General features: G+C 39.4%; 1 protein-coding gene across 2 annotated transcripts in view; it reads right to left on the bottom strand.

The window, feature by feature from the left end:
- Positions 1 to 1,577: 1,577 nt before the first annotated feature.
- LOC137992951 (myosin heavy chain, clone 203-like) overlaps positions 1,578 to 10,286 on the bottom strand; it is a 26,963-nt gene continuing 18,254 nt past the window's right edge. The window contains exons 9-17 of one of the 2 annotated variants that reach the window (XM_068838550.1): positions 9,526 to 9,776; positions 9,355 to 9,408; positions 8,828 to 8,916; positions 8,274 to 8,490; positions 7,077 to 7,142; positions 5,570 to 5,587; positions 4,401 to 4,540; positions 2,849 to 2,986; positions 1,578 to 2,680 (exon numbers count right to left, since the gene is read on the bottom strand). In XM_068838550.1, the coding sequence (XP_068694651.1) occupies positions 2,611 to 2,680; positions 2,849 to 2,986; positions 4,401 to 4,540; positions 5,570 to 5,587; positions 7,077 to 7,142; positions 8,274 to 8,490; positions 8,828 to 8,916; positions 9,355 to 9,408; positions 9,526 to 9,776 (1,043 nt within the window). In that variant the 3' untranslated portion in view covers positions 1,578 to 2,610. The remainder of the gene's footprint in view (positions 2,681 to 2,848; positions 2,987 to 4,400; positions 4,541 to 5,569; positions 5,588 to 7,076; positions 7,143 to 8,273; positions 8,491 to 8,827; positions 8,917 to 9,354; positions 9,409 to 9,525; positions 9,777 to 10,286) is intronic. The other variant, XM_068838551.1, reaches the window with a different exon arrangement.

Here is a 10,286-nt window from a genome sequence, read left to right on the forward strand (position 1 = left end):
CCATTGAGTTCAGGGCCGCGCGCGCAGCATAGTTCATCGCGGAGCGTTTGGTTGAGATCTCGAGATTTTAAAGCAGGGAAAGGTTGGGGAATAAAAAAATGTCTCTGCAAGGACGCTCCTGAAAGGTTTAATTATCTTTTGGGACCCGGACGTTAATTGTGAACTTATCATCTGCTTTTTTTCTCAAAAGTTTACCTTTCAACGTCTTTTAAGGGAACAAAAAGAGAAAGAGAGATATATCTTTCAGCCCTCAAAGTTTTGTTTATTGGACGTTTTACGCGACGCAATGTTTTTGAAAAACAACGTTTACATAATCGGTAGTCATGGTTTAAACATGCCTTAGAGAATGACTTTATAAATGTTGTCTAAACTTCGCGTAAATAAATTATTCGGCCCTACAGAGAGATCTCCACCTAAGATCCGAGGGCCTGGTGACAAGATCGCCTCTGTGCGAGATGATGGGCTCTTGATTCTGCGCATGATTGTGAAGCTGACTTCTGTGATCCTAACCGCACTGCCACCGTAGCATTGTGGATTACATGTACCATTATGGATACTCAATCTTAGGGATTGGTGCTTTTCTGTCAACAGTTAAATTACAGCATAATGGTAGTCGCACTTACTGTCAATTTCAAAAACCTGATGGTAGGAAAGAGGTTAAACAAACTAAAGAGCGGCAAAAATGAGGAGCGTCGAGAGTTTCTTAAGGGGGGGGGGGGGGGGGGGCTTTCGTACTGATATATGGTTTTATGATTCTCTTGGTGGCGAGACTGTGTCCCTATATTGTAAATTCCATTGCGAATAATACTAACGAAATCAAAAGTCTAGCCGGAATACGGCTGTATTATGTTGAATGATTCTGATAGGCAGTGTTGTTACATGAACATTTCTTTGTGGCTGTCTGAAATAACGCAAATGTCATTTTAGCTGACATCGATTCATCATTCTTCGTTCGACGAATGTCGGGCAAAGTTTTTGCTTTCCTTAGATTTGTTGAACACAACAATTTTAAAGTCTAGTCGCGAGTCCAAAATTTCGGCAAACAAAAATGTTGTCCAAGAATGTCGGAACGTTTAACTGCTTGTCAGGCCAAAGTTGATGGTCACAATTACAGAGGTGTGACTGCTGTGTGAATAACGCTTATCTATAACGTTTGTTCACGTTACTCGCAGTTAAAATAAATACATTAACAAAGGAGACAGATATTTTTGCACGGTCTCTTTTTAAAGCCACCCCAACGTAATAAAACTACTTATAGTCTTCATATCAGTCTATCAGATCCTTGGGTCCCAAGTTATGGAGTTCTCTTCCGGATGAAATGGGATTAGTAAGCACTCTGTGCTATATATATTTTTCACCACCGACTTTAAATTAATCTATACGAAAAGTGATTGACCGGTGATTTTGATGTATCTACCACTATTCACTAAAACTAAGGAAAAACGCTTTTAACTGATCGTTAACAAACCACAGAAAAACGAACTCAAATTCGGACGATGAACATCTAACACAAAATTGATGAGTACGGCTTACATTATGAGGGAAGGAGAGAAAGACCGTAATGTAATACACTCATATACATTCAAAATGCAGTGTTTTAATATGCATTCAAACCATAACAAAAGCTATTAAAAGGGAGGCAAAGGAGAATATTTGTGGGATGATCGCATGGTATTAATCCAAGGCCATTCCAGCCGTATTTGATCAAATTCAGTTCAGATGAACATTTCTGAAATGTTGGCTAGTGTAAGAAATTCGAGTTTAATTTCCTCAAATATTTATTTACCTGGGCCCGGTTGTTCGAAAGTCAATTAACTTAATCCAGGATTAGCGTAAACTTTTGTTTCATGTTTTCAACTTTTTGGCGAAAGTTTCTTTTGCTTATTTTTGTTTTCAAGATTGACTTCTTCTAATGTGAAGTTCTGCTGAATATCAGCATTGAACAGCATTTGGGAGTAGAGAAATAAAATCCTTGGTTAATTTTTAATCTGGGATTGGCATTAATCGGCTTTTGAACAACCGGGCCCTGGTTTAGAAAGTTTCTCTGGCCTTCACGAAATGAAGCTGAATTCGACAGTTTTACATAAACAACCAAAAATAAAAAAAGTCGGTGGTGTACTGCTTAAAAGCAGGTAAATAAACCGAGAATATTTCGGAGGAAGAGAGATTTCCAAGATGCCAGTGATTATTGATTTTAAGTGTGCTTTTACTTGGCCAAGGTCAGTTAGATTTTCTGCCCTTCCCGGAACCAAGTAGAGGATGAGGAACGTTTTTGACACTCAAACGGAAAGAGCTTGTTCCAAACCATGATACAACAGTGTTTTTGTTTCGTAAAAACTCGGAAGGAAGGAAGGAATAAACAACTTTTCAAACTACTTTCAGTGAGGATTCAGTTCTTATCAAATCACGAAATAAGATTTGTTTCGACTGACTTATGTTAGCTTCATAAACCAACTTTTTCTTTAAATCAAGGAGGGCTAAGGGAACCAGAAAGTGTTTTTTCACACGAATCGCCCTTGGAGAGGAAACAGTTGAAGTTTTTCCTCAGTTGTGATGACTGTAATAGATATATACGTGAAATCGACCGGACCCCGTGACAGCGGAATGCTCTTAATATTTATCGTTGCACGTTGACAATCGGTTTCTCCAATGTCGCAAATAATCCAAGGCATTTATCCACCTGAAATAGTCAAAAACACAACTTTGAATATTTATGTTGGTAAAAAGGTTCTGCTTAGAAATTGGTCAGTCAGCGACCGATCGATCGATCGATCAATCAATCAATCAATCAGTCAAGAAAGAACTCAATCAGTCAATCAATCAAAGTGATCAAAGAAGGCGATAATACTTCAACTTTTCTTCCTCATCGTGTGCCATCAACTCGTAAGTTCGCGTGGGTGTGACTACGCTAAACGATGACTTGTTGATGTCTTGCTTGGAAGACGGTTGATCTTGAACAGCTATGATGACATCGAGGTCAATGAATCTAAAAAAGTAGAAACAATAAGCATGGCGACTTCACCACTAAATTTCCTAGAGCCGGTGTCGTTTCATTTGAGTTCTGGTAAACAAAAATTGGGAACAACAAACAAACAAACAAACAAACAAACAAACAACAAACAATTTAGCCGTTGTAACGGAGTACACGCAACGGACTATGCAACACTTACGAAATTGGGTCATTCTTATTGGAACTTCACAAAAAAGTGCATCAAGATGCATTAATTGTTCCTTTTTTAAAGGCTAAACTACGGACGAAATTGGCTGTCACCAGTGCTTTGAAAGGAAAAAGACTGGCGCAAATGATTACGACACGTAAAGAAGCCTCAACTTTCATTTCCTGTGGAGCATTTTGACATCAGTAAACTTGCTAATCTCTCAGACTGAACGCGAGCTGCGACTGCCCGATTTAGTTGGCGGTTGTGGCACGCTAATCATTAAAGGCTGTGTTGTAATGCTTGATTCAAACGTCTAAAGATATAATAGATATCTTACTAACCTTGTTTCCTCGGTTCATATTGTAAGTTACCTATTTTTTTCCCGTTCAATTTATGGCCAAAATGCGAAAACACGCAGACTATAACTTACAGTAAGGCCCTCGAACTTGATTAGCGAGGTGGGTGTACTGAAGACCAGCCAGCAGCTAGAGCTTACAATTGTAGGCACTTGGACGCGCGCTCGTGTCCAAAACATTTTAAGGGGCGGAGCGGAAGGAGGAAAATGAAGGCCGGCGAGTTTCATGCAATGGAAAACGGCATCGAATGGGATTTTCACACGCGGCCTCGCTTATGCGCACAGTAATTCCGCCGCTCATTCCCGGAGGCCTTCGTTACCCTTGACCTTGCTAATGAGAGCTTCTGGGAACGAGATTGACCACCTACGCAAGCCACAAAACATCGAAAATCTTCAGCAAAAATCAAACTAACTCAAGCCTTCAGCGGTTATGGGACCTCATTTCACTTCCCATTGGTTTACCATCCATGCCAATCACATAGATTTGTTAGAAAGAACCATTAAACAAAAGATTGCTTTTTGGTGTCTTAAAATAATGCAAAAAATTTTAAACAGAAAACGTAATTCCTTTCCCTATTTATGCAACACACCTCTCGAATTCAAACAGATATCCCGCGCATACTCCAGCTACGCGACAAGAAAGCTTCAATAGGAAAATAATTTTCTAAATCAAACATCACGCATTTCCACATTGTTGTAGCCGTGAATTTTCAATTTGTGACAATTGAAAATACAATAAAGAAGCTCTAAACTCGCCTTTCGTATAAAAATAACTATTTGGCCGCGCCGGGTAACCTCTCTCCTTGCTCTGCATAATTCTTCAATTAATAATCTGAATCACTGACTTCATCAGTGCTAATTACTGTATATTTCTAACGGTAACACACCCTCTTGCCATAGTGTTATTATTTTTCTGGTAATAGTAGAGTCTTCCATCCAGATCAGTGGCAAACCAACGCCGTCTCCATCGTCTTCCCGTGGGTCCTTTCACGCCTCTCTTGCATAGCCAGCCACGGATTTGACTCAACTACGACAAACAAACGGTTGGAAAATAATAAGGGTCTTCAGGGGGTCTTCAGGGAATATAAGAACATGGGCAATTTGAATCGGGGAAGAGGGGAACAAATACAAAATATGCTACAGATCATTAGAAGTCTTGACAAACTACGCACTTCATTATCATCATCATGATTTATTAGCCTTGATATTAAAAAGAACTTTACAGATTACGGCATGTTGTTGGGCAAGGACACCTCAATAAACCACCAGGCTTATAGGAGAGACAACCTCGAGGCACTTAAGTGCGCCGTAACAGAGATTTTAATGATACTTTCGCTAATTATTTATCAATTAGGTTTTACCATATTGTATATATTTTTTAATGTATTAGTAGTAGTCCTTGCCATATTTTTAGTTAGTCCTATTATTTCTCGTATTTTTAACTTAAGAATGCGCATCTGATCATAGTCATGTTAAGATGTGCCCTAGAAATGAATAAGTTATTATTATTATTATTATTATTATCTGCGACCGTGACGTCATCAAATACTTGATGGATAATTATAACTTCACGTTTTTCAACCTTTTTGTGGTTATTTCAGTAACCAGTCAAACTAACCACTGACTGATTTAATAGGAGCAGTATTCAAAATAAAAGAGACCTTTCCGTTTTCAAGTTTTTCATATAATTTTAGATTTGGTCACTTTATGTTGCGGATTTGCAACAAACGGGAATGACAAGTACCAGATGAAAACGCAAGAGCAGAGCCGTTGTTTTACTTCTCAAATGCTAATGTCTCAGTGGCATTGACGTTGTCGTCACTGTCGTACAGCTTGAACTCCCCACTTTTTTTATGCCAGCCTGTAGACTGTATGTGAGGGACTAAACTGACGCAGATCAAACGTTTTTCAAAAAGAAATATGCGTCTCTAGCATAAAAACGGCGATTTTTTGCTCCCTCGAAGAAATGTAGATTTATTTTCATATCAGTTTAGCAATAGTATTATTCAAGAATTATTGCAAACCGAGTCTTAGAGATAACACTGCTTTTCCTTACCTTGAATTTCCCTGGATCCTGGGAAAAAGAACATTAGTCGCGTGTTAAAAGCAAGGCTTTGAAGCATTAGTATGTTAGAGGCGCAACTACTTACGAACGGCGCTCGCATGACACCAGTGGATAGGGTTACCCACCCTTGAACAATGAACAGCAGGGTTACAGTAATAGGCAGGGATCACCTGGGTCCACAGGGATCAATAACTGATAAAAAAAAACTAACAACTCTATGAACTCTAAGACGACAGCGATAAAACTTCCTCAAGGATGTCGCGTCTGGTGTGACTGTGCAATCCCAGCCTCTATTAAGGGTCCTCCGTTTTGGCGTATTGGACAGCCCTCTAAGATGTTGCCATCAGTCCTCTATAACATCAAGAGATTCCACCTTGGGCTGTGCATCAGTGAACACCAGTCATAAAATATTTAGACTTAAGTGCTCAAAAATTTCAGACCCTGCCTAACGACACATAAGAAGCCCTAAGAACGTATAATGTTATGCGTAAACACACTAGGGAGACAAACCAAAGCAAAACAAGTCCCCACTGTGCAAACACTTTAGAGAGATCAAGTGAAGCTATGATCCTCGCAGTTATGAACGCAATTCTTGCAATTGCGTAGAGAAGCCTGAAAAATTCAGGACTTCAACGGGGTTTGAACCCGTGACCTCGCGATACCGGTGCGACGCTCTAACCAACTGAGCTATGAAGCCACTGATGTTGGGAGCTGGTCATTTGTGGGTTCTAATGGCCCCGTGAGGAATGAATCAATGACAAACAATGAATCAATGCTTTTTTCAGGCTTCTCTACGCAATTGCAAAAATTGCGTTCATAACTGCGAGGATCATAGCTTCACTTGATTTCATATCCGCAGTTCATATATGATCCATTTCATATATAATTTCATCACTTACGAGAGAATAGCAAAAGAGGATAGAACTTCCCAACAGGGATTAAAAGTTGTGGACTAATTGTACCTGAACAGGTATTGCCCTGAAAACAGTTTTGCCAAGGGCTTTCAGCATGTTTCGAGACTCCGAATGAGAACTTTGAGAATTTATTTAAATCATTGAACAAAGGAATAAGGGTTTGTTTAAAGCTGAGTAAATTAAGACAATTTCGTAAGCGGTAGCTATGTGATCTCGATTCATACAAAGTTATGATTGTAAAAATTAGGGAGTAAAGCTTGGATTAAACGAGTGAAGTTAGTCTGGTGCATTCCATTGCCGCTCAGTTTTTCGAAAGCGTGTTTGCACAGTGTCAGCAAATACCGGAGGGAAAGTGGTTAGAACTAAACAGAGCAATACAAAGATATGCGAAAATTACCACCGGCGTGCTTAACCCTACCTTTTCAACTTTTTTACAGCGGTCTCGTTGTCTCGATGGATTGTAACTAGACACTTCAACGAGACTGCATTTTTGTTACAAAAATAACTTGACTGCATATGAGAAGGAGATGTTTTTCAAACCATAATACCACAAATAATTTCGTATAACCGTCGCTTATTCCTACTTCGATGGTTGCCGAAATGGTTTCCTTTTCTCTGCTACTCTCCAGCTCAAGTTCAGCTTTGCGTAACTAACAAAGAAAGAGAAAATGAGGAAATTAAAATAAGGCTTTGCCGAGCTTTCCGCAAGGCAAGCCTAACCAGATTGGATCGCCACATACGGAGAGGCTAACAAACACGATTTAGTCTTTTTTCTTAGATGATTCGTTGAAAAGAAAGATGAAAAGGTTTTTTCAAAATATTGCAAAGAGATGCATTGGTTGCGTTAATTTTTCGATAAATGCCAGCGTGCAATTACTTACATGCTGAATATTCTCTACGATCATGGATCTGAACTGTCAGAACTCCGTGCAACAAGCGTCGCTTATGCGGGTAACCCTGGAGTTGAGGCGGGCGCGAAGAAACGCACACAATTTTCTCTACTTCTCCTCTTGCTCACATCTGACGTTTGATGATAAACTTGCATTTACTTGCTTCGGTTCACTCAGTGGTCTCTCGTGCCATCAGTTCTGCGCGGGAGTGTCTAATCGGCCTGGGTGGGTGGATCGTGAGTCGTGGGTCGTAAGTCCGAGATCCTCCATGTATACACGTCATGTATACATACTTTTAACCCTAAACCCTAACCCTAACTCTTAGAGAAATTGCAAATTTGGACCGAGCACTGAGGGGGCTAATATATATATATATATATATATATTTTATCTTCAAACAAACACGACCGACGACCCACCCACCCACGCGATTTAGCCTCACCCGTTCCGCGCGCATTGTCGCTCGTTTAGTTCTCATTAAACCTTCATACATAGACACACTTTACTCTTTGCTGGCGATAAAGTGTTTTCATCACGTTTTCTGCAAACAAGGCTTGTTTTTGGTGTTACTTTTCGACATCCACTATAGAAATATTAAGTTTAGTGTTTATGGGGTGTTTTTTTTTTCTGTGGCACGCTCGCTGATCAAACTTTTATTCAATGCTCTACGTTGAGAATGCTTTCTGAAAAGAAAACATGATCTCTCATAAACCCTATCGACGTCTTGTTTGTAAATCGCTTGCCAATTTCGGGGATTGTCTGTCTTCTGCAATTTAACTTACTTAATAATTAGCGAAGGGTAAGTGATCAGATTTTGTCCTTAATGTGGCTTTGTTCGGCAGTAAGTGATGAGTTGAAACAATCCGTTCAAAGGCAAAGTTTATTTTCTACCTGTGTTCTCAGATCCTCGACCAACATTTGCAGCTCTGAAATTTCTGCTTGGAACTCGTCTCTCTCCTTGGCGTCATCCGACTTCTTGTACTTGGTAAGAAGCTTTATCTGTTCCAGCTCTGACTGCAGGTCTGCCTTCTCATTTTCTAGGTCTGTGACTTTAGTGACAAGTTTTTGGTAAGAGGCTCTGAGATCCATAATCTCTTTCTCCAATTTTCTGCAAGAATGAAAGTATAAGTGTCAATCGTTTACCACTATTAAAGAAGGGAAACTCTTTGGTCAAGAGTTCTTCTAGGATGCGTTCCCAATATCTTATTTAACGCTTAAATCTTTTTAAATTCATTCACTATCTAAAGCGGGGCTTATAGGAATTGTTAAGATCAAGATGAAAAATGAATTCAGATTCCGTGAAAGTCTTATGATAACCAACAATTTCCCCAAGTAAGGACAAAAAGAAACTTGGGAAACAAAGAAGAAAACCAAGGAAAAAAAACACAGTACAGTAAGGAATTCCGGCGTCCAAAGCAAAAGCCAACTGTTTGTGTCAGACATACTCGACTCTCAGTTGTGTAAAGCCATTGTCCTGTTCATTGTCGTCCAGCCACAATGACACCTTGTTTTCGCTGCTCTCTGTTGGAAATCCCTAAGAAAAATATCTAACGATTAATAATCACGACATTTATTAATAGGAGTGGCAGGGAATTCAGAGTGCTTCTTTCATTGATTGATTAATTGATTAATGCTTTGTTATTTGAAGTTAGTATATGTTTATAAAAAAGACCCTAACCAAATTCTGGGAATCACTCTCCAGATGCAGAAAAACTGAAGTCATCAAATTTGTTACCAATATTAAGATAAAAGAATAAAAGCCAAAATCGTATTTAAATGAAAGGATACAGGGTTTGTTAAGGGTTTTCCGTTGCCATAGTAACAGTTTTGCAGTTTAAAATAGTAAAAGAAGGACTCCTAGCCTTTAAGTGTTGAAGTTGGTTTCAGTCATGCACCTTCGCTGTGACAAAACCTGTATTCAAACCAGGGACCAAATGATTCCCTAACAAGGAGAAAGTGCGTCCACTCCTACCTCGATTTCTGCTGGAGGACTTCCAATAGACGATTCTGATGTTCCCGATTTGCTCTAAGGAAACCCATAAAAAAATTCCATTTGGTTAGGGTTACGGTTTATTTTGCAGAAGGAGATGCGAAATATACGCTATCTCTATTGGTACAACACAACCATATTCATATCTCGTACCCTTGATCTTCTTGACGTCTGAAATGGCAGCTGAAATTTGTGCTTCAAAGAACTCAGCGACGAAAACGAGGAAACGTTCATTGATGGATCGTCTTCATCATCCTTCTCTTCCAGCTCTTCTTCTTCCTCGCATTCTTTGAGTTCCGCTAAAGCACTCACCACTTTTCGCCTCTCTCTGTTTCTCTCCAAGAGTTTGGCGCTATTGTTTTCATGTTGCTGTACTGATTCTTCTGGGTTACAGAGATTCTGATCTGACTCAACGAAAACGAAAGCGAACGACAGTACGTTCAATATTTCTTAATTCTTCGTAAAATGAAAGTGAAGAAAGCTACAGTTTGTGGTACTCTCTATGGAAAGGATAAAATAAAAATGTGGTTACTCTAACCAGCCCATCCGAGAAGAAGGGATTTTCTTTAATGATTTCAGTAGTTTTCATAATGACAGCAAACGCTACGGTCAGGGGCGGATCCAGCATTTTTTGAAAGTGGGGGCCGAACAAGAATACTAATCAGCGCGCGTTAGCGCGCCTCAGTAGCGCCTTAGGCGCTACTTTCTAGGGTAAATTTTGAAAATTTGGGTACTCTTACATGCACTCTGGTGCAATCTGGAACGTAATGTATCAGGATTCCATATTGAATAAAATTATAAGTTATGGTTATAATGATGCATGGTTTTTGACTCTTCGCTCCAAAGTCACAAAATATATATAATTATATATATAGGCATTAAGATTTTACGTTGTTACAGTCTCTGTAAGATAG

The sequence above is a fragment of the Montipora foliosa genome, chromosome 2, assembly GCF_036669935.1.
Source record: "Montipora foliosa isolate CH-2021 chromosome 2, ASM3666993v2, whole genome shotgun sequence".
Taxonomy (NCBI): Eukaryota; Metazoa; Cnidaria; class Anthozoa; order Scleractinia; family Acroporidae; genus Montipora; species Montipora foliosa.